This window comes from Poecile atricapillus, chromosome 2 (genome assembly GCF_030490865.1).
Source record: "Poecile atricapillus isolate bPoeAtr1 chromosome 2, bPoeAtr1.hap1, whole genome shotgun sequence".
Classification (NCBI taxonomy): domain Eukaryota; kingdom Metazoa; phylum Chordata; class Aves; order Passeriformes; family Paridae; genus Poecile; species Poecile atricapillus.
The window spans coordinates 54,923,908-54,949,596 of NC_081250.1; the positions used below are offsets into that span (position 1 = coordinate 54,923,908).

Here is a 25,689-nt window from a genome sequence, read left to right on the forward strand (position 1 = left end):
TTTCAGAACAGATGGCACTAAGCTCTATTTATGGATTTCTTCTACTGTGTATCTTTTCCACTCTAAACACACATGGAGATATTGAACACTATCCTAGTGAGCTTACAGGCAATAATCCATGGCTTTTTTAGCAGTCATCTCTCATACTCCACATGGAAACAATGGTCCTAGGCAAGTCTGTACTGCACATTAGTCTTAAATAGTTCCATTTCATGCTACAGCAGCTGTCTCTCAGTTTTTCCAGTAGTCAGGGAACATAGATTTCTTAGCTATGTGCCCTGTGTATGGACATTATGAAAGAAGTAGAAGCTATTTTTTGGACACTTACAAAAATATTGTTCTACAGATTAGCAGTATACGAGTTAACTTGCAAAATCCCCATTCATGACACAAATCAAATATGTGATCCGTGATTTTTAAATTATATGGTGTTAAATACCTGCATACATATTTAATACTATCATTTATTGGCATTCCAAACAAGTATTATACTATAATTAAAGTTCATTCACAGCAAACCCATATGTTGACAAAATGGTTTAAATTTGCAATGTCTTCAATTAAAAGGCAAAAACTGTAGTATTCTTAACAATGGCTATATGTTTGCTTGAGTCCTTTCTTCTCAAAACAGAGCTGTATTTAAACACAATTAGTTTAACAATGTTAATTTTCTCTCTGAGTTACCAAAATGATCAGTGAAATATCACTCGGCAATTTTGAAGAAAATGCCACTTGAACTTAAGAGAGTGTAATCTTACTGACTGAGTATTAGTACACATCCCTAACGCTCTTTCTTTTATTTTGTGTTACACAGAAATATTAAAGTCAGGAAGAAGTTAGATTTCAGCGAACTAGTTAGTGAAATGAGGTTTCTTTACCAACCAAGATCCAAGTCCCATGGATAAGGATACTAGCAAGAGTATCTGCTAATTCCTGGTAGTCAGTGAGGTAAGAATTTGAGTGTTTTATTTTGCTTTAGTGCTTAAGTATTTGATTAAGCACCTTTTATATATAAGTAATAAACAAATAAATATTTGTTTATTACTTATATATAAATAGTCAGCAAACTGATACACAAAGGTCTACTTCTGAAATTAATAACTTAATTTACCTGGGACAGCAATTCCTCCTTTTCTCCAGCCAGTTTTCGTAGCCTGATATCTAAAATCAAAGAATCCAATTAAAAATCAGAGATATCTGTTTTTTAAGAATATGTTTTTCATAACTTTTTGTTTCATTCCAACTGAAATGCTCATCCAAGCTAATAGCTCTGGGACCACAAAACTTTGATATCTCACTAATAACACAGCAGAAAAAAGGGGAAAGTACTTCATTCACACTGTTTATTAGTATAACAACTCTAAAAGAAAGACCTCAGAGTTCAGTAAATCTTTATAGCAAATTAACAACTGACAATTTTTTTTAATACTACAACAGTTTTGTCCCAACATCTAGAACAGCCATTTCCAACAGCAGTTTCTTCTGTAATTATTTGAAAGTTGTCTTTTTTTGAAAGTTGTTGTCTCTTCATGGAAGCCACTAAGCTTCCCCATGTGTTTAGAAAGTTCATAAAAAGTGTTCCCAAATGATAAAAAAAGTACCTGGAAAAGGACCCACAGGAATTCAGCAACATCTCTACTTAGTCAGAAGATCAGTAATGGCTACAAAACAGTCTATCAAACAACACTGTGCTAAGACTAGAACAGCTCCCTTAGAAATTGTAACTTTGACAGAAATGAAGCATAATGACATTTGTATTGCCCTATGAGGGAGCCACAGCAGAAATATGTATCAAGTCTAATTTCTGTGAATATAAAAACATGTAACTATTATGTACAAGTATAAATCAATTTAGAGATTTTTTTTAACATGTTAACAGAGTTTCACAGTGGATTGACCGTGCATACAATAACTTGCTCAACCTAAGGATAAAATCAAGTTAAAGTAACTTAACCCCAAAACCCCCAATTAGTGTCTCTGCTATTCCCGTCATTTTTTGAATGTTTTTGAAACTTCTTCTAATGAATGTGATGGAAGACTGCACTTGATGTACTTTCATTGATTATGTATACTTCTAAAGAATTATTTTCATGAAACACCATGGAAAACATACTAAGAAACACTTTTAAGCAAGATGTTTTCTGTCACTATTAAAACAGAAAGAGGACCAAGAGAACTAATCAGTTTCAAACACCTAAGCACATATTTTTTCTTACTCAAAAGATACATCTGTCTTTTTCACTCAGAACAAACAAAAAAATTAAAATCAGTCCTGGAAGTCGTGTAAGCATATATTCCAGAAGCATCATAGGTGCTTGCATCTCCAACTATAAGTCACACCCACTGTGAATGAGAGGAAACAAAGCCCTCAAAAACTCTATAAAGTATGCTAGGATATTTTTACCTAGTGGTCCTTCTCCTGCAGATTCCAAGACCTGAGCAGCTTCCTGTGATACGACTGTTATTGCACCAACCACTGATTCATGGTTTACATCACCATTTGGTGTGCCATCTGGAATTATAACTAATCCATGTTTCTAAAAATGCAAAACAAACAAACAAACAAAAAAACCTTAGTCATATAACAGAAGTGGTAAAATAGAAATCAACAGATAAGTTTTTTAAGAGCTTTTCAAGTTCACTGGAACAGTTACAATGATACAGATCATTTATCCTACCCTAAGGTCAGGTTTTCACACTGCACAAGAATAGTAACCATTCTTCCTCTTTTTTACTGACCTCGATTTCATGCCCCATTCCTGGATTTCTGTTACTGTAAAGTAACTACTACCAACATACCTGTCCTCTCTTCATTGTTTCCTTCAGGTCAGCCAACTCCTCTCTGAGCTCATCTCGCTCATTCTTAATGCAGTCAAAGTAATCTTTCTGTCTTTCTAGGGCCTGGGCTCAGGCAGATAGCAAGAAAAAGAATGGCACAGAGAAAAAGCATATGACAGACAGCAGAAAGATTTTCTACAAGTAAATACAAAGAGCTCAATACAAGTAAAGAAATTAAAAGTGCTTTTTAAATATGTTGTAACATACATTTCTGAAAACTGCCTTCTACAAGTTGCATATCTAACTTCATGCTGCGTTTGTCAAGACTTTTTTTTTCACACAAGTCTTAGATTATTTGACAGATTTTTATTCAGTGAATTCTATTTTTTGGTAAATTTTGATAAACTAAATTGAGTACCAAAAGAGTAAGTGATTCTACTTCATACAGGTACTCTGCAGCAAGAAATAAAATTTGCTGAAACTCAAATGGCAAAGATCTTAAAACATCTATTGAACTAATTTCTCTGCCTTTTATAAGGTACAGAAGGAGAAATCATACATCATAGCAGACCTTGAATGTATCCACTCACAAATACTAGTTTATTTACTAGTTGCTTAAGGGTTACACCACCATCTACTAAACCCAAAGCAATCAGTTTTAGAGGAAAAAAAAAAAGGCAGCAAACACAAGTAGCACTGTTTTAGCACCAAAAAAGTATGGCAGCTAGAAGTGCAATATGGGTGTAGATAGATTTGCCTAACTATGCTGGAGAGGTTATCTGGCAGATAGTCGGACGCTTTTACTTGACTGGGCAGCATTCAATACTGCATGTATTAAAAATAATCCTCACCATGCAACAAGTGCAAAAGTATGCACGCATTTTTTGCCAAGAAAATGATCCAACTAAACCTTGTGCTATGCATGATTGTGTAGAAATGGATTGATACCAAGAAAGAAATGAAGGTGTATACATTTGTACTGTATTTGCTGCACATAGCGGCAGTATGCTGAATTTTAACAGTCATCTAGAATCTCTATACTAGAGCAATATTTTAAAGCATTACTCACTCAGTTTTAACAGAAAATTTTGACAAGTGCTGTTGCCCTTGATTTATTAGTATGTAAATGCAACATTTAAAATAAAGGCAATTCAACCTATGTGAAAACATTAGTTGGCACCTTAATTTAAAAATTTGTAACACGTCCCTTTATTTCCTAGCACACACTAGATCTCTAACTACATTATAAACAGCATGAAGAACCTTAATCATTACATAATTTGTAATGATTTTGCTCTACTTAAAAGACACACACATCTCTTTAATTTTTGAAGAAAAATGGCAGAGATGGAAGGTGAAGTAAGCTCACCACTTGAAAGAATGGATACAGTGGCCCAGAATCACAGACACAGATTGTGTGTACTTTACAGTGTCCTGTGATGATGCTGACCTTCCCCAAACATATTTTCTATCCTCACCCCCTACTAACACAAGTTTTGGAAAATTCTGATGAAGAAAGTGAAACTGATACAGCTATGTATTTCTACCTACGTCAATCTAAGTAATCACTATTCAAAAGCAGTAAAAATCCTAGTGTTTGTAGGCCCAGGGTTTAATTTAGTATGACATGGATTTTGCACAAAAATCTATCTCTGCAATTCTTCTATTGGGGCAGGAAACAGAAATCAGGACAACAAAGTTCTGCAGACAGGTTTTACCATACTGATGTGAGCAAAATCTGATCATATGCCAGAATGCAGAGATGTTTGGGGTCCTATTTGCTAAATATTCCAAAGGCCTTCATGACATTTATACCAAATTCAGAGTTGCCATTACTAACTGAAAATTTGGAGCCACTAAACAGTAGAATAACTGTATATTTCAGGAATATAACCCAAAGCTGTAACTCAGTGTCCTCAAAATTATCTAATTTAAGATCAAATATAACCACAAATTTCAAGCACTGCAGAAACAGGTCAACATAAGAAGGCAGGTGTAAAACAAACTTGTGCTATTTTTCTTCTGTTTGTATCCCTTTCTTTTTCTGAAACAGGTGAAAGGTCTTGCACACATAGTAAAATTAGATTACAATTTTATTTATAAACTACGTTGTGAAGCTTCACAGAGATTTCTAAAGCTGGAATAGAGTAAAAATTAGCAATGCTGTTCAGTAGGAGGGAGAAAGGCTCAAAAACTGTGAGCCAAGAAAACTATGTAAATATTTATAGATATGAGAAAGAAAAGAGCAGCATTTTCACATTTTCTTGTTGAAGAGAGCTCAATTCTGAGAATTTAAAAAAAAAAAAAAAAAACCAAGAAAAAATTACCAGTTATGGTGTTTACAAGAATACCAACTGGCAGGGCAATTTTGGCCAAAGGAAAATATATCTATCTTTCTTGTCATTCTGGCTGGTAGCTATATTTGCATATGGGATATGCTTATACTCACTCTGGCAATGTATTTGAAAGAGCACAAAAATATTGCACAAATTGAGACAGTCCAATATACAAATGAGAGAATTAAGTATGGAAAGAATAGGGTAAATTAATGATAAAAAGCTTTCAGAAGAATCTTCAGAAAACTTCAGAGTGCTGAAATTTTTTTATGGTGGAAGAGAAAGATTGAAGCATGGAAAAAAACCATGTAAGATGGCGTAGCTTTTGAACTGGGCACCATCAATTAAAAGGCAACATTTCAAGGTGACTTGAACTCCAGCAAATAAAACAATTTGTAAATAAATGTGCATATAATGAAATATGGTGTAAAAGTCAGGTAGAGAGAAATGACCCCTGAGCTGTTAAGAGGCAGATAATTCCTTTTTAAAGACTTTCCAATTAACTTCTTATTGCCACCACGCAATCTGCTTGTGTCCCAGAGCAGCCACAAGTTCAGAGCCATGGTCAGGCTGACTGCCCAGAAGCAAAGCTGAAAAAAACCCTGCCTGACCTACATTAGCTGCAAAGTATCAGCACAGTTCTTCCTGTACCACCTTTCTTCCTACACAGGAACTTTATGGATGCTCCTCAAAAAGTCAGCTTCAACCACTGTTTCAATTACAACTCTCAATATCCAAAGTATTTCATGTGTCATACCACAAAACCAGCTTGCTTCAGTGTTGCATCCAAGCTAACCAACCCTGCAAGGATCAGAAGTGCAACACAGGAATGTGCAAGTTGGTTGCAGAAGTCAATTCAAGATCATATTTTTTACCACTAGGCATGCCATCAAAAATTTTGCAAAAAATTGTAAAATTGTATGTGTAACAGTTCATGTTCCAGATTTAATTAGTATTAATTATTATGCAAGAAAAGATAAAGTGTGGCTCATTTTCTGAGGAAGAGAAAGACTGCAAAACGTTTTATTCATTTAAGTTGGGAGTGGCCTTAATTTCTTTGGAGTACACACATTCCTTGGGGTGTAGAGGGCATCCATCTACTTCTAAATTAAAAAAATACCTTTCCTCCCATATTTGATTCATACCCCTATTTTTTTATCTTTCCAATTAATTGTCTCCTGAAGATCAAACACTTCTTTGGTTATGGAGTCTATATTCTCCTGCATACGTTGATTCGCCTGTGGTAAATAGGATGAGGGAAGAATAAAAGAGGAAAGAGAAGTAAGGAAATGGAAAAAAAATCCCAAACATTAAAATAGATAAAGGAAACTAAGTAATAAAAGTCAACCACAGAGTTTGTGAGCATGGAGTTACAGAAGCAGTGTGCAGTTTAATATAAAATATTTCTCATTAATTCATGCAAGAGAATGGTATTTAATTCTATTCAATCAACACTGTTGGGAAAACTTAATGCAGCTAGAGTTAATTTTCTTTAGTGACTGTTCCCACTGCAGTCTGTGGATAGAAACAATTATCCTGCTGTACTTTCCAGATACTTTCAAGTCCCCTCTGGAAGTGAACATTAATGTTAACAATTGGATTTATTAATGTTTTACAAATTAATCTTGGAAGCATAAAGAAGGAAGTTTGAATCAAACATCCAGGAAGCAAAAAACAACTGCTGACTGCTTTCTGCTAAGATATGAATACATATCAAGTGTAGTCCTACTTTTTTAGCTGACTATCACTGCATTTTGCTGCTTGTCCTGCAAACATGATTAAATGCTTAGCTATGAAGATGACTAAGAATTTTAAGGGTTAGAGACAATTTTTTTTCCTCTTAAGGAGTGAACTTGACTTTACATCTGGGAATGGAAGATAATGTCTTTCTGCAAAAAACTACATGGCTTCAACTAGGTTTTCTGTTAGTGTTAATAGATGGGAAAAAGACACAAGTAAGTGGTAAATATGGGTCAAATCTTCAAAGGGACTGGATTTATTTGTGACTATTTGACACATGCTACATTCTACCAAAGCAAACATTCCAGACAAATCTACTGTATATTCCTGGTCCATATACTTAAAGCCCAGCAAAACCCCAAACAAGAACACGCAAAGTTGTTCTTTAATTCTCAGGGAAATCAAAGATAACTTAGAGCAAGCAACAGAGCCACAACAGAATTTTTTAGCATTTAGAATTTTTTGTCAGCATTTATCTAACTCAAAATGCTGGTATTTAAGATAATCTTAATCTTTTTCTACTGCTAGTAACTCATATCAACTCCAGTTCATGAAGGATAATACTTCCAAAACAGAACTAGGACTTTTCAGAAACCAATTGAAGTTACAGTATTACCACCTAGAGAGCACAAGAATATAGTGAAGAAATAAAAGATCAGTGAACTATTACACAGCTTTTGCAAATGACAGTGGAGACTTTGGCCTACATAATTAAAAATAATCAGTTTTTACTGCAATGAAGAGACAGTAGGAAAATTACATAACTGAACTACAACTTCCAACTAAAATCATTGGGAAATGGACACCCACATACTGCTGACAATATACATACAGACATACATATATATATATATATACAAATATATATAAATTTCTTTGTGACCATTTTAAAATGAAGACTGATAACAGCTCTGGGATTTCAGGGTTGGTGAGTTTGCTTCCAGAAACAAAAGGGAAAAGGGTAAAAAGAACGAGGTGAGAGGGGAAAAGAATACACTGCACACCCAATAACATGGTCGTGACCCAGCAATGTGCTGACCAGGGTCGTTGTGTGTTACTTTTGACTGGTAAGCAAACAAATATTCAGTATGGCAAACTTTTTGATTGATTTGATTATCAAAATTGTTGATACTCACAAAAATCTGAAATAACTGAAATGGAAAGTTTTGGGAAAGACAAAGACTAACATTTGGTATTATCCATGCATCAGAACTTTTAGTAATGGAAAATTATTTGGCCACACAAATATTAGTTCTGTCCTCACAACAAAGGAAAGACACAAGGAACATTAATGAGAGAACCACAATTCTCACAAGAACTAAAGGTTTTGCAAGACATTAACACATCTAAAAACCTTGCAGAGACATTTTTAGCTTCATAAATTTAGGAGGCTCAGTAGCTTAAATTCTACCCATTAAAACAAGATAAATGATTTCTTAAAAATTCAAGATAGCATTTTGTGTATGATTCCCATTTAAATCTTACACCATATTTATTTGCACAGGTTCTATCATACACTCATATGACCATACCTCTATCAATTCATCTCTCTGTCGAAGGCCCTCTTTAAGTTCATCCAACTTATGCTGGAGAATACTGCAGGTGTGTTTCTGTCTTTCCAATTCCTGTATTAAAAAAATCAATTATTTACATTTATTTTGAGTTATCTAAGAAATTACTGCAAAGATTTGAGAAATTATACCTATCAAGTAGTTAAAAAAACCCACTGAATCAGTCTAAATAAGTTGTCCAGATACTTACTAAACAGAATATTTTATTTAATGAAGTGTAGAGAGAAAAAATGCCATAAAGACTTAAGCCCAATACTAACAAGTAAAGCTACTCGAAGTTTTCAACTGTTCTTACCAAGTAGTCCAGACTTCTGTACTTTATAATTAGAAAAAAAAAAAAATACCTTTGACTTCTCTTCATTCTCCCTATAGAACTCTGCTATCTGTTCTTCTTTCTCCTCAATAACATCCTTTAAAGTATCCACTTGGTAAATCAAGTTGTTTTTTTCATTATCTAGTTGAGCATTGGAAACCATAGCTTTCTTGTACTTCTCCTCAACTTCAGCTAGTGAATCCTACAGATAGCAGAAAAGTTTACATTAGTCTAATGTTTTGATGCATTGTTATAATGTTAAAATACCACCATAATGCTAAAGTATGAGATGTTAGACATGAAAATTATGCAACCATTTTTGTTTCTGAAATATATTCTTTAGAGATATCAAGTAACAGTTTAGTTCCATTACTCAACTTGGGTCATACACAACAATGGAAAGTTATCATTACAAAAGCATGAAAAATACAGGATTCCACTTGCATTTTCTACTCTGCCACATCCACAGCAACTCACAGAGATACAGCAGTAATATCAGTGTCTCATTCTAGTGAATACCACATATCCAGCAGCAATATCACTATTCTCAAGGCATGCATGAGAAAACAGTTCAGAATGACGCAACAAATCTAACAGAGAGCGTGAACAGTTAAATCAGTAAAAGAGATCAAAAAAATAATTCCAAGAGTAGATTTAACATAATTCTCATTATTTAAGTAGTGACCTATGACCTTAGATTCAAAATTTTAAGATAGCCACATTATTCCAGTAATAAGGATTTGCTATTTAAACAGGTATTTTATCTTTGGTTTATTTACTAATTTTTTTTTTTAAAGCATGTAAAGATTGACAAACTTGGTTCTCTACCTAAAGGTGTATGTGCCTTGCTATACAGCATCTTACACAAACCTCCCTCATTTACTGTTTTATCCTGCTTTTAGTAATATTTGGGTTTTTTTGTCAGAGCTATAACAAATGCCAACCCTTTAAATACTTGAAACAACTATCACTCCAGGCACTTACGGAATCCAGGCACTAAAGGCATGCCATTACTTCAACATACATTATATAGGGGTTGGGACTACATGATCTTTTAAGGTCTGTTCCAACACCTTAACATGCTATGATTTAAGGACAATGAAAATTGATTTTCAGAGTCCTAATTTTAGAACTGAACTATTAAGCCAATCCCTGGACAAAGTAGATCTATGCCCTACTACAAATCTCACTGTACTTCACACAATCCGTTCCTTGAAGGCATAAAGTAGCATTATCTCTATTTTTAATTACCTGTATTATGACAGTAGAAGCAGTAGCACAGGAAGAGCATGAAGCTTGGGCTTTGAGAAAACAGAACACTAAGATATTAAGAGAGAAGGTGGCAACAATCTAAGTTTTCTAAGAAAATATTGAAGACTGCTATCTGTTACACAGTAAAATTATGCAGTCATTTTTGTTTTGGAATTATAGTCATGTCTTCTATTTAGAAGTTCCAAGTCACAGTTCAATATTCAGAGCCATGGTCAGGCTGATAAGAAAGTGAAAAACAAATCCCTATCCTCAGACACTATTCCATGTTGTAAATCTCCAGTCTGGGAAAGGTGTCCTTAGAGTATGTATTTTACCTTTCATAATTTTACCATAATCACATGTATTTATACATTTCTATTCCATTCACTGAATTCTGGAATTTTCTGCTGGAGAAACACAGTTTTTTGGAACCCCAGAAAAAATAATTACAGATCAAAAGACACAAAACAGTGTAAGTTTGAAAATGTAAGACAAGTACCATTATCATCTGGGAAGTGATAGCAAACAGCAAAGATGACTCAGGAAAAGAAAAAAAAATATAAATGTAAGTGTAGGCAAGTAATTCTGAAGATTAAAACCAGAGAAAATATTTTTTTATGCTATAAATATGACAAATATTGTAAAGATTACAAAAGTTACAAAAGCGGAATAGATTGATTTGGATACTAAAGAGTGAAAACTGCTTCTGAGAGAGAAGCTAAGTTATGTCTAAGTCTCTATTGGGTTAAAAGAACTGAAACATTGCAAAGACTTCTTTGCAAGTGTCTTCTTTTCAAGTATTACACATATTCCCCATGGTTCAAGAATTCCATGCAGTTTCATGAAGTCTTCCAGTTTGATTTGAAATAATTTCTGAAACACTTGAAGGAGACCGTAGGATTTTTAAGGATGAAGTAGTAGGAACGGGATGGAATGAAAATAGATAAGGGTCTGCAGATAACCTAAAGCTATGAAGAAATACCACCCACAACTTTATCAGTAAAGTCAAAGTGCCATAAAAATTAGCTTGCTCAGCTAGAACAAGATGATTCAAGCCAACAGACATCATCAAGACAGTGTACTGTTAGCAGCATAAAAGAAAAATTCTGAGGAAAGAAACAGAATTCCTTTCCAGCTGATGCAAAGAAATATATAAAGAAGCAACAAAACTTAATCAAACTGAGACAGGAAAAGATTTGAAGACCTTACTAAACCAGAACTAGCCACATCAGAGTTTATCCTGCTGACATCCAGTATATTTGTAGCCAGGTAAAACCCACACTTTTAGCAGCATAAGGGCAACCACAGAGCTCAGAAGATATTGGGATTACAAATCCCCATTAGTCCACCACTGGAAAAAACCCAACCAACCAACCAAAAACTCCAACACTGAGACATAGTGTTATGTATAAATGAATATAAATGTAAATGTGTAAATGTATAGTGTAAATGAAGATACCTTGGTAACTCTTCTATAACATATGCAAGACAAAACTGATAAGTACAAGCTGAGAAATAAGCAGTACTTTCCTAATTAAAAAAAAGGTTCCCAAAGAATCTCTATGGATTGTGAACTAACTTAGGAACATATTATCCAGTGTTAGCAGCAACATAAAATAGAGTTCAATTCTGAAAGCTGAGCATAGATGAAGATCTTACTATTGCACACTGTGCTCTTCGGTAACTGCAATGGATTACAATAAATAATAATCCATTAGTCATGTGTCAGAACAGTAATCATGGGATGCTTGCAAACACAAAAGTATGAGAGATCCATTCTGAAAATATGAAGTAGTCTCACATTACACTCAATTTGTGTCTCATACATCTATGTCTAATAATCTTATAATCTACTGCTCTTTGAAGTGCTTTTAATATGGAAATATAACTAAACCAAAACATACTTCATCTGAACATATTGCTATTAGGTTTAAAGTTACCTTTAGAGGTAAAGTTATCCTTCAAAGAGAAATAATTTTTGCTACACTAAACAGTTTGTATTACATTATTTTCCCCTTACTGTATCATCTAATATATTGTTAAATTGAAGAAACTCAAGGAAGCTGATAAATACATCACTGAAAAATGCTCTAATACAAGAAGCATTCATTTAATTCAGTCTCTATATAGACATAAAATATGAAAAGTTCTCTTTACTTTTATATGAAACTGTTCACAGTTAGACAACAGAAAAAACAGAACAAATAGCCTGGAAAAGATTTGTAAGCCCCGTAATTTGTTGAATTCTGTTTCCCTTCAATACAAAACAATGGAAAGTATGATTATTTTAAGTTTACTGCACTGTTAATTGTGTGAAAATGTATAAAAGAAAGGCATACATACTAGTTTAAACAAGTCAAAATACAGACAAATCTCCTGTGGAAGACTTCACCTAGTAGAGGTAGTTAGCTCAGTGTGGTGCTGCAGTGCAAACAGCAGACTGTACCCTCAGTAGGGTGAAATGGCTGGAGTTTCCAGCAAGAGCAGTGACCTGGCACTGACCCTTTGCACAACAAGGACATGGGGACCTGTGGCACCAGCCAGGTAACTGGCCACTCAGAGATACGAGTGCCACTGGCTCAGCAGGAAGATCCCAGACCCTCGGTGTGCAGGGACCGCAGATACAAAAGCCCACGGATTGCTTGGTTCAGGGTCCCTCCTTGGCAGCACCCAGCTTGATCTCGAGCTAGTTTTGTGTGACTTTGCTATGATTAAAGTACTTTGAGAAATCAGACACCTGAGACTCTGTTATGGGAAACCTGTGGCCGAGCCTGAAAGGAAAACTGGTCTGACTCTGTGAGAGTGGTGTGCGTAGCCAGTCTGGCGCAGCACCCATTGACTCACTTGGTGACTCACTGGGGACTTTTGCTCCCAGCAGTCAAAGTCTGGGTGGTGGGAATGTGACTACCACAGTGGATGCTGGATTGCCAGACCGGAAAGTTCCCTTAGTACTCATTAGCCTAATGCTGAAAAAATAACCTGTGATGTAGAGAAAATAATGGGAATATAAACCAACAAGAATGATTTTTTTTTTTTTTTAATGACAAAGAATTCATAGAAAATTAGTTTTCTCCTGCAAGCAATATGCCTACCCAAATTAATCGCAGCACATCTTTCAAAATTATTATTTGGTTTTGCTTTATTTCAAATATGAAGTATTAGTTGAAACTTGGAAGACTAATTCTAAAGTTTTTTGCCATAATTATCTCCCATTTCTTTGCTCCCGATTTGATACCTAGTAATTATTTTGTATATCCATTTATTTGCTAAAAAGCATCTAAAAAATATAAACTGAGCACCTCATCTTATCAGAAAATACATATATATATAAAAACCATCAAAGTTTAATACTCTTCTAATAGTAATCAAATAATAAACATTCAATCTCATGTACATTTTAAGCTGATGCTCTTCATGCATTAAAAGTTAGATACATGCTTTAAAGAAATTTAAAAATTTGTTAGTGAAGCCACTATACATTAGTGAAATTGGTGATAACTTCATTATGCAAAAACACCCATTCAGAATGCATGCTTGGGAGGAGCCCTGATACCTTTAATTCTTTAAGTCCCTGCATGTATCTCCCTTCTACATCATGTATCTGGTCCTTAAGATCATAGATATCCTGCAGGACATAGGAATGAACCATTGCATAAGAAGTACAGGGAAAAAAATTAAAGTTGAAAAAGCATTAAAAGGTTTACATGCACTTCCATCAAATGACAAAGCCTGCAATAATTCCCAGAAATTATAATCAATTTGCAACAACTTGATGGAAATTCAGGTTTTGTTTATAACACTAAGTCCAGGACAACTCAAGTAGGACAGAATTGTTTGAAATTCGACATAAACAAAGTCTTATCTTAATAAGCTAAACTCAAACCATAATTATGAGCACAAAAATACCAAGATAAATTACCGAGAAAGTAAAAAAATATTTCAAGATTAAAAATTACATCCTCATAGCACTTTCTTATTATTACATTAAAAAACAATCTTCCTATTTAAACTAGCTCCAAGTACTCTGAAAATGCAATTCACCCGTAATTCACTGAGAGAGGCATCAGGATCCACCAAACTACTTGCATCTCCACTTCCTCTTCTAGACGAGTTGCCACTCAAAGGAGTCGCACTTACTGAATTGCGAGATGAGGGCTTAAAAAGGGGAAAAACATTGCATCAGGAATCTTATGGTTATTTCTGGTATACTTGATAATACTCTTCATAAATTTATTCAAAGTCACAGAACAGTTTCCTCTCTTGTTTTAGTTAATATTAGCTTACAGACAGTATTTTCAACTGATTATTTCCCAGCACTTGTTTTAATTCTTGGTAGAATGTTGGTTTCTCGTTGATGACTTAGTGTATCAGAACATCAGAATTTTGAGTCATCTGTCCAGAAGACATTCATAAGATGGCTAATAGTGCTGAAATACTGTAGACATTTACAATATTACTAAATATTATAATTTCTGCCATCCAGTATTCCGAAGAAAGCCTACAATGAGAAACTACCATATGGATTTTTATAGCCTTAGCCTCCTAAAATTTAGCCTTTCCTGGTATTTCCCACATGAAAAGTAAATTGTATAGAAATTTATTTCTGGCCAAAAGTAAACTAAAGAATAATTTTTTTCCTCAAGAAATGAAAGGCAGAATTCAATAAAAAAGTATATCTAAAAATATATTGGCAAGCTAACCCTTATGAAAAATACACAGAATTTATACTTTTTGAACTATTTCAACATTTGCAAATTTGTGAATAAACGCTGACTTTAAATAGTTTTAAAATGAAAAACTCTTACCCTTGAAAATATTTCTGAATGTGATTTTTCACTCTTTTCTTCCATCTGAAAGAGAACAGGGAACACAATTACCTTTTGTAATAAGGGACTAACGAATTAGCATCTTTTGTTGAGACTCAGAAATATTTTGAAATGAAAATTTAAAAAATTCCATATGTTTGCATAGATCAAGACAGAAAAAACAATATTCAGCCTAAAAAAGTAGTTCTTACCTCAATTGCAAAATAAATAACTGCTTGTAAAATACAAGCCAGGAACTTTTCCTTAAAGCTTTTAAAATGTCATTACCAGTACTGAGCAACAAAACATGTTTTACTATTTTAAATTTCAACAGAGTAATCACTACAATACTTGGAGGCATAACAGATGTAAAGCTTCATGCAGGTACACTTAAGGCAGTCAGTGACAGCAGTGTGAATGCCCTTGTTAACAGAAAACACATCTGTACTTTCAATCTCTTTAGTGTCACCTGTGATTACATCACAATAAAACTGGTTAAGGTAAAAGCCTATAACAAAAGTGTACTAAGTAAGAGCAATCTACAAAATAATTTCAATGTTTTCTTTATGTACTGAAGACTAAGCAAAATAACTACCATACTCCCTTCTTACTTAGGAAACTGCTAGTGCAAAATTATATTGTAGATGTCCACATTTTCTACATTTCTATTAATCAAAATAGGTGGGATTAGACACATGTTTAGTACAATATCTCACGTATCTTGCTTCTCAAAGAACACCTGTTTTGCTCTATGCCAGGGAAAAGAGTTTTGGAAGTCTACTGCAATCACAGAAGAAACAAACACTATTTTATAAGATTTCTCCTTTTCCTCCTATTGTTCTGTTTTCTCCTATAGTTTCTATAAAACCAACACTGCTTCTTCATGACAAATTCACCACTTCCAATGATGTACTGAAATTACAGATAGCAAATATTTGTCACCAGTATGATGATAGAATGATGTGAAAAATCCAGTTGATCTGGAGGATACATTTAGGCTAAATGAAATCAAAATATAAATTTTGCATCTAATAATAAATAATGATGATGACACAAGCAACTGAGAAGGCAGCATAACTACCAGTCTCAGTCTCCACATTTCTTTTAGCAGAGCATTCATTTCAGGAAGTCAGCTTTAGTATGGGGAAAAAAAAAGCGTTCAAGTTTAAGCTGGAGAAATAATTAGTCTCTCATGATTTGAGAATGTAAGATGATAAATAATAAGAATTATTACAACTTATACATCACTGTAACAGTATTAAAATATCATCTAAATGCAAAGTCACAGGAAGTGGTTGTGAGACTACTCCAGCTCTCAGTCTCACATTCAAAGCAGAATCACAGCCAATAGTCCAGGACAGCTGTGGCTTGATCTAGCAAAGTCTCACCAGCTCCTGAAAAAAGAGGCTCTCCAGCCTTGCTGTAACCTGACAGACTGCAACAATAACATCCTTGTGGAGCTTCTTGAAGTCTCATCTGAAGTCCTAAACTGCAGCATGAGGTTGCTGGCCCTTGTTGCACTGCTTGGCAAGGGTACAAAGACTCTGGCTCTCACCTAAGAAAGCACTTACACACTGCTGATCACCACATAGCACTCCTTTTGCTCAACTAAATAAACAGTGCTCTCAGCCTCTCTACCTACTGCATGTGCTAACCCTAAATGCTATTTCAAAAGATATACCTACGAACAGAAATTTGCCTTTTTTTCTCCATGCTATTAAACACAGTAGTTTTGTCTGCAAGTAACAAGAATTTCTAGAACTTAGAGCAGCAAGAAAGAGAAGGTGGTTAGTTTTGGTATAAACAAAGTTTTTTGCCTAAACGGAGCTGCACAGGAAAAGCACCACAATAATTTTACTGTAACACCATCTGTTGATTGACATGGGATTCCATACAAGTGCATAGCCAACAAGGAGTGCTTCAGTAATGGATTCTGATAAAATCTCATACATGATGAAGGAACACTAAAATGCAGTAATGCGGGCACAGTTCTAAGTATTTTTGACACTGAAAGAAGTAACAGTATTCCAAAAGTACTCCAAACACCCCTAGCATTGTTAATTTCTTTAAGAAAAGACTGTAAAATGTTTGGGTCTGTTAGAGATTGCTACGCTTATCACACACAAAAATGTTAAGTGTTACAGTTGTCACATGCTTCTAGCTTCAAAGCAAAATCTCTGAAATAAAGCAGCATGCTTTTTAAAAAGTCACACAGTACATTTTTTACGTGAAAACAAGCCCCAACCCCGCAATAAACCTATTTGCAATTAAGGAATTTAGAATGCTTTTACAGTATTTACTCTTTCAGAATATGAAAAGAAAATCCATAGTTTTGCTACATTCACCACAGGGTAAATAACAGCATTACACTCACACTATTCAAAACTTGGCCATCATCTGCATCAGAAACAATGCTTCCCCTGCGGTTGGAACGACTAAAATAGTCAGCAGTAGTTTCACTTTGATCAGAAAAATCGGAGGACTTCAAAAGATAAGGAGAAGGTGAAAGAGAACTGAAGATGACACCACTGAATGAACAAAATTTATTAAAAATCCAAAGATCCTACCTTAAATCTCCGTTATTGCACTAAAAACAATGAACATTTATTATTGATTCATTTTCCTCAATTAAAGTAATATAAAAAAACATACAACCAGATACCAAAGGACTTAGTACTAATTTAGGTTCAAACACAAAATATAAAAAAATAAAAAAAGTTTGCAGATAATAAAAGACAGATTATATAAAATGATAAATAAAAATTATTATTTTTATCTACAACTGTTGTCATTTTTCAAATCAACCCAAACCAAACAGTGCTAGTTATAATCTGGGCTTTTTCTCATTCGTAAGTTTAAGATGTCTTACACTAGAAGGCGAAGTTACTCCCCAAAGATGTGTGTCAGGCACCAAAAAGGTGGGGAAAAAATGCTAGTGCTATACATTTCTTGTTAAAAAAGGCAAAATATATCTAAGCACATTACAGCAATTACATCTGCCATGGAAATTCGAGAAATATTCAACTAAAAAACATTAGGCATGTAAAACACAGTATTTAATGGGAAGAGTGGGTCTATCATAAGCTTACTGATAACATTCTACTTCAAAAGGCAGAGAATTAAAACTAAATACAACGTTCACAGTGATTATAGGAGAAAAAATTCTTATATGAACCATTGGAAAAGATATTGTCCTTATCCAATTCTCACCATTTCAAAAAGAAAAATTCTTTATACTTGCTGTATGTCTAGCCTCATTCTGATTAAAAGATAGTGAGATGGATAAAAGTTATATATATAACTGGTATACAAAAACTAGTTTACTGATGAACACATGGCTCAGGTTATGCTGTTTTAGGACTATAGAATTTGTATTTGTTGTCACTGCTATGTTATGTTCTATTTCTCTGACAACAAATTTACCAGCTATTTTCCAGCTACATCTATATTTAAAATAGTATCTTAATCTTCATTAAATGTAGCTAGGTAGGTATATTTTGATAGTTGGAAATTTGGCTAAACTTTCCTATTGCACTTGCATTTCACAAAATATAAAGGTACTGAAGAGAATTCTTCATATTTTTTACGATTACAACGAAAGAACAAATAACTCGAGCCACAATTTGTTACAAAACTGGTCTTTCATTCAAAATCCACTTTACTGTTGAGGAGTCCACATACCTGATAAACTTTGATGTCTCTCCTATACTTTTTGTACTCCTAGTATCTTTCCCAATGAGTTCATCAAAATGGATATATTTAAGATGGAGAAGCATCATACAGTTTCCCACAAATTCTATCTTTTCCATCTTTCCTAATTGCTTGCTCTTTTGAATTCCTGAGAGTACTAAACTGAGTTCAAATGCATTACCCAGACTAAAACAAAAATACAAGCCACAGAAACAGTAGGAAATGAATGTTAAATTATTCATAAGATTTTTATTTCATCTGCTTTTCAAGATTATGTCATTAAGCAAATACTTTGAACTCTATTAAGCATTCACTAGTGTGAGTGAATGTACCTTGGCATTATTGGTATAACATACACATAGCAAGATCTGATATATACATATATTCCTATATATCTAAAAATATATACTTTTAAGAAATTAATCTCAGTGTTAAGAAAAACTAAAGAGACACGTTTCCACAGTGCAAGAGACCACACATATGTATGTCAATATCTGTTAGGTATGTTAGGTTTTGGAACTTCATAAAGCAACAGCAAAATGACCTATTTCCTATATCCTCTAAAAATTCACTCTGATATTTCTTGTAGCTAAAAACATTTGTTTCTGGTTTTATTTGTTTAGTACCTATAACACTGTTAATATGTGAGAAATTTACAAAAGGACAGAACATTTCAATTTAGGTCATCCTAGAACACTGACCACTTGTTTGTTTTGTGTAGCGTGACAAATGAGTAGCTGTATCAATGAAACTTAGACAATTGTTCTGTGGCAGAAGCAAAATAAAGCTCTTTAAAATCACTTTGCAGCACAAAAGCCAACTTTAAAATGACACTTCTAATGCAATACAGACCAAGAACAAATTTATCTTATTTTGGATACTGGTTACCATAAAAATGAGCAAACTTCTTACTGCATGACACAACAGTTTCCATTAATCCTCTTCCCCAAAAGAAAGACTTCTCCACATGTACCATAGTATGTTTCATGTGCTTGCCCCATGTATGATATAGGGTGCTAACCCCAATGATGAAGTATACTTCAGTTACTAGTTGTTTATTACAAACATTAAAAAGATATTTAGAAAAACAAATTCCTTCTACAGTTTATTGTCTTACTGCTAAAAATGTACACCTTGCTAAAAATCACATCACTGACAAGACAAAACTTCTTATGTGGAATGGAAAAATCAAATCTGTGTGTGGGTCAGTAAAACAATCCCAAGTGGACATACTCATATCTGCTGATGTGTTAATATCAAAGCATTCAGCAAATCGTGCATAGCAATGCTCACCACAGGACTACTTCGAACTGAGCTTGCTCTTGAAGAATAACTGTATTCAGATGGCTAAAGAAAAGTTATGAAGAACATTTTCACAACTTTCATAGATTTTTGTCTGCAGAAAACAAAGATAATGAAAGAAACAACCAAATGCCTATTACACTAAGAGTGCAAGAATTATTTGAGTTATGTCATCCATGACCACACAACGAGGCCTGAGAAAGAAGGAAGTACCACATATATCCAGTCTCAGCCATTATCATGCCACACTCATACACTGCAATTCTTATGCACAGTCATGTACTCTCTTATCCTATCTATGTGTTTCCAGTTAGTAGCATACTTTTTGTGTAAAAAAAAGAATTTAAAGATTCTCAGCAGCATTTATTATTTACTACTAGGCATGTCTATTTCCATGCATCACTAAGAATTCCCCAGAAAAACAGCCAAATAGTTAAAAAAACCCTAACTATTTGCATAATTAAATATTTAAATTTCTATTTGTTTTTAACTGCTCTGAAACCTGGAGAAGTTTTAACACACCCTGGGAACTGAAGCTATATTGAACACTTGGTGGTTTTATTTTACACTCACCCATGCATGCTCTCCTGAAAGAGCTATGTTTAAAGGTGCAAGGCTGAAATCTATTTAAGAAATGGATAATAAAAGCAGCTCTGAGAAACACAACTTTAAAAGAAAAAAAAAATTACCATTTCATGCTGCTTTGCCCATCCCTATGAAGAAACCTCTAGCAGAAATTAGAATTATATGTATATCACAGTTATATGTAATAACAGTCTTTAAAGTCTTGTTCTCTCACTGAATCATCTAATGTTTTCTTGAGAACATGCACAAAGCCAAAAAATCTAAATCATCTGTTTGTAATCAAAGTGGAAAACAAAATCTCACTGATTAAAAATACTACATAATATTTTATGATTTTTTACATAGGTTTAGCATGTCTCTAAATGGCAGTGTAAGATGGATTTGAACTACTATAGCGGCAAAAGACAAAGTTTCAGATGTTCATGTCACTGTTTAAAGAAAAATTTTTGTAGAGCTCTGTTGGCCATTCTTATGGCACTACCAGCTACTCTTTATTTTGTAAAGATGCAAATTAAGTTTTCATGCTATTGCATGATTTTATATTTATTAAATTTAAATATGCCATCCTTTTTAAAAGTACTCAAGGTGTATTTACCACAAACTTCAGTGATCTCCTGATTTCCATCCAAATGCTCAACTTTTTAAAATACTTTCTTTAGTATTACACATGCAGTTATTTAGTATGCTTGAATTAACTTGTTCTAACCCCTGTGTTCTTCAACATCATTGCTGCATTCACCAACTTTATGCACGTCTGTAAAAAGAGCAGCAAAATACCAACAACTAAAATACTTTAAAGAGCCAATTTCACAATGCTAAGAAAATTAAACTGAATACCTCCAGAAAATGATACACAAAAAATGCAACTCTAAAAAAATCCAAAAAATGCACACGTAATACTGTCAAGCCTCATGGCCATACAATACAAATTTAAGGCAACCATGCAAACGGTGCTTACAAAAGAAACGGATACGTCTTATCAAACCAGTGTTTAAAGAAGACACCTATGAAGAAAAGTGTAATTTTATATTTACATTGGGCCATTCAAACATCTAAATATGTGATATTATTTTACATTGTACTAACCCTGTAACTTCTAGTTGGTGCCACTGGATCACTGTATAGAGAAGACGACTATAATGTGAAGAACAAAACAAGTCAGAAATACTTTCTGCATAGATAATTTTCTTTTATTTATTACTATAAATATTTTATTATGTTCTATATTCCACAAGTCCTAAAGATTTAAATACTAAACTTTTATCTATCTACAGTAGATAGAAACTTTAAATAGAGTGAAAGAGTCACCAGGAAACCCGCTAGCTTTGAAATACATTAAAACATTACTAAACCAATCTAGTATTTTTGCAAGTTTTGCAAGTAGTGCAGAAAAGAGTGAAAAAATTAAGTAGTTCTCAAATAACATGTCAGTTTCCTCTAGCTAGTTATTTAAACCTGGCCATGACCACAGCTGCAGGTACTGAAAGATATTACTCATCTTGTGACATATCAGTGTTTTATCATTTACATTAAGATGGGAAAAAAGTACCGCAATGGTGCTAAACATTTAAGACATTTTTTTTTGGTATTAAAAGTCAGGAATTTGAAACAGCAACTGTCACAGCTGCTGGTTGTTTTCTGTATATCACACAGAATAATGAAACAGGACTTATTTTAAATTTAAAACCTCACATGCACAACGGAACAAAGTAACCTGCATGTTATACATTAATTTTATAAAACACAACCCTTACAAGCAAAAAATACAACTGTTACCACTTTAAACTGTAATGATTGCAAGTTTCATAGAGAGATAAGTTAGCATCATATGGCATATGTAAGAAAAACCACATATATGTATTTTTTATAAATAATTAAATTAATATAGAAACAGGAGACAGACCCAAACATGGTAGGAAGGAACTGGTTTACTATATCCAAGCCTGCTATAATTTCTTTGATCATAGTAAATTCCACTCTAAGGGGTGAAAAAGAAAAGAAGAGAGAAAATAAAGATTGCATCTCTAGATTTTGGAAACAAAAGTTTTATCTTAACATTGCCCAAGTGTTTCCCAAGCCTAGAACTCATGCAGAATGCTGTGAAGTTTTCCGTACTGCTAACCCCAAATCCATGTAGCTCCATTAAGTAAAAAGCCCTCAAACTACTATGTACTCTGTATATCAGCATTATCTGTATTTCTAATGCCATGCTCAAACAAAATAATAAATAGTTTTGGTATTTTTCCTCCATAATAAATAAGAAAATTCCAAAAGTTTGACAAGAGCAGCAAGAAATACATAAAAACTATAGTTGACAAGACTTGCTAACAATTAGTACAATTGTTTACTTTTATCTTCTTTTCGTTAGATACCATCATGAATCAAAACATTTTGGGGAGAGAGAAGGACAGAAATCCCTAATAATTGAATTTGTGCTTGATGTTTATGTGATAGCAGCATAGCCTGTACCCTATCACTATTTTATACACCAAGTATGCATACTGGAAGTATACAAATTATATTTTGGCTTATTTCACTTGTGTTTTGACACTCGCTACACAAATTGCATATATATGCACATGTGAGGCAAAAAATTGATGCACACATACAAGAAAGAAAAACCAGACAGATAAAAACATGGCAAAAAGTAGTGGCTGCGGAATACAGCACTTCTTATCTCAATAGGCAACAAAAAGAAGAAATATTCATATTACTCATTTGTTTAGGAACTAATGGAACAGGAAAACAGCACTTCAAAAACACACGGGGAAACGCTGTAATACATTAAGTAAATACAAAATTACTTCAGCCTAGTCTCAACACAAACATCCACTGCTGTTCTGACAGGGGCAAGCCCCAAACGCAATTGCTAATTCACCAGTACCAAAAACTGTCTGAAAAATTACATCCAAAATATTTAATTTATTGACATTACATTCCCTTGTTAAGCACCAAACTTTCTGGAATAGTTTCTGCACAATCACAATAATCCCCATGCCCTTCTCAATATATCACTAGATTAACATCAAGGTCTATGGCAAATTCAATCTGCTGTACATCTACATTCAAAATGTTTCTAACTATCTGATAGGGGCCAAAGTGGGAGTAGTAAAATATATATCTCCATCCTGACTGAATAAACTTTAATCCAGAGAAGTGCCACCTTCAAATAGTTCCAAGAGCCTTTTCCAGGCCTTCAGCAGAACAAGAGTTCTATTAATCTGATTCAATTGATGGTATTGAACTGATACAAACACAGTTTCAAACACAAATTGAGGTCAGAATCAAAATATGAGCTTTCTTTTTTCCTAAAAACATTTATGCAAATGTCAGGAAGCTAAAAAATTTATCCATGACACTACACACTTTGTATATTTATAATGAATATTATACTAGAAAACTAACCAATAAACGTTTATGGGAATAAAGAGCTTTCCCCTTTCAGCTTGGAGATTAATTGTAAGCATAACTCTAAGAATAAAATTCAGAGAATTAATAGCACTATATTAAAGCATCTTCAATCTTAAAATATAAAGAGGACAGACATAATAATTTAAGGGTTTTATCACCTAAAACAGAAAAAACCCCATGAAATTCTAACTACATAATTAGAAAAAAAATTGGCCATGCTTCTGTCACTATAGTGAAGTGAAACTATAATCAACCCTATTCTCATTAACATAGGCTTTGCTTAAAGCTAGTGCTCCCATTTCACAAAAAAATTTAAACCAATAAACAAACTAAAGAAGCTTAACAGTACAAACTGATTTAAGCACTATGTTGTGCTTGCCTATCTGCTAGCTAATTCAGATAACATTGCTGTTTAAAAAAACACGTCTTTTTAAGATGCTTAATTCCTTTTGGTGATACTTGATGCTTGCCTTTTCTTAAGAAACACACAGATTTTATGTGGCATAATACCACTGAAAATGTCATGCAATTTACTATCACTTCATAAAAATATTAAAGAAGTCTATTAGTAAAGATATACAAACCAGCTGCTTTTTTTCTGGACTGAAATAGCTTTCCACTAAATTAAATTTTCTATGTGGCAATGGAGAATACAAACAGATGCATATACACTTTGTCCCCTAAGGATGTCCTCCAAGTCTAATCTGTATGTCACTTTACTACAATGTTTAGAAATAACTAAATACTAGAAAGTGCTCACTGTAAGACAGTTGTCTTCTCCCTGAAAAAAACCTATACCTATAGTCTACGGAAAGTGTTAGAATTACAAAATTATTCTAGGTCTGAACATACGATAGTACAATTATATACTTTATAAAGTCAAGAATCTGAAGTCACTAGTTAGTACCATTACACCTTAGAAACAAAGCACAAAACAGTCTTCACTCTAAGACATGCAAAGTATTAACATACAGGGACCAAATATCTTGCAGATCTATCCTCAGTGTTGTCATATTAAAGAAAATTAAATAAAGTGAAAATCACAACAGTTAAAAAAGTTAAATTGCTTCTTTTTCAAAGAATGACTAAAAAAACTTACAGGAAAACCACAATAAAACATATTCCACTGATTATGAAACTTTAAACATGAAGGAATATCCATTTATCCAGATGTAAAGAGTTTTCTGAGGCTGGACCACTTAATAGAAACTAATCCTTTTCCTCAACAGCATCCCAGTTTATGAAAAGTGACATAATTCTGGACAGCACTACACTATGCGAAATATTTCATGTGATTTTAGTAACAGAATTTTATAATAATTAAGCCAAGCTCATATGGTAGATTTCATTAAACTGAGACAGCATTTACAAGGTTCTGTAACAAAAAAAGGCTCATCTCCACACAGGAAAAGCACTCTACAGGATCATCAGCCTCTTTGTTGAGCTGTGCTCATCATGATGCAATGACCTTCAGGGCACCTTATGGGCTCAGGAAGGTCACTGCCTACAGCGTACAGGGCATGAAAGACTTTACAGGTGGAAGGGGAAATAGTATTTTGCAATCAGGGTGAAATTAAAGGTGGGGATAGAGGAATTAAGTGTTTTTGGGAGGAATAAGTGTGTGAAAAAGAAGGAACAGTGTGATGAAAGGGCCAGATGTGTCTAAAGAGAATGGCAATCTACCAGACTTGGCATCTCTTATGAACACTAATAAAAACAGCTTGGTAATAATAGTTTAGCCAGTGTCCCATGTTTCTTGTCACTCAGTAACAACAAAATTTGTGAAGTTTATACTTATTTTTTTCCAACTTAGAAACCTTAAATTTTCATAGTGAGCTTGTTTTTTTCCAGTTAAGTAAAAAATTTCACAGGTATTTTGACTGTAGGTAATGCACAATACCAAACAT

The 25,689-nt window shown here is 33.7% G+C and overlaps 1 protein-coding gene across 18 annotated transcripts in view; it reads right to left on the reverse strand.

The window, feature by feature from the left end:
- LRRFIP2 (LRR binding FLII interacting protein 2) overlaps window positions 1-25,689 on the reverse strand; it is a 55,163-nt gene that overhangs the window by 4,225 nt on the left and 25,249 nt on the right. For 3 of the 18 annotated variants that reach the window (XM_058830603.1, XM_058830615.1, XM_058830608.1), the window contains 13 exons: window positions 22,275-22,349; window positions 21,458-21,505; window positions 19,778-19,831; window positions 17,169-17,276; window positions 14,795-14,839; window positions 14,031-14,144; window positions 13,543-13,614; window positions 8,770-8,940; window positions 8,387-8,479; window positions 6,260-6,352; window positions 2,800-2,901; window positions 2,405-2,537; window positions 1,112-1,161 (listed from right to left, as the gene is read on the reverse strand). In XM_058830603.1, coding sequence (XP_058686586.1) covers window positions 1,112-1,161; window positions 2,405-2,537; window positions 2,800-2,901; window positions 6,260-6,352; window positions 8,387-8,479; window positions 8,770-8,940; window positions 13,543-13,614; window positions 14,031-14,144; window positions 14,795-14,839; window positions 17,169-17,276; window positions 19,778-19,831; window positions 21,458-21,505; window positions 22,275-22,349 — 1,158 coding nt within the window. The remainder of the gene's footprint in view (window positions 1-1,111; window positions 1,162-2,404; window positions 2,538-2,799; window positions 2,902-6,259; window positions 6,353-8,386; window positions 8,480-8,769; window positions 8,941-13,542; window positions 13,615-14,030; window positions 14,145-14,794; window positions 14,840-17,168; window positions 17,277-19,777; window positions 19,832-21,457; window positions 21,506-22,274; window positions 22,350-25,689) is intronic. The other 15 variants (XM_058830605.1, XM_058830607.1, XM_058830604.1 and 12 more) reach the window with 15 other exon arrangements.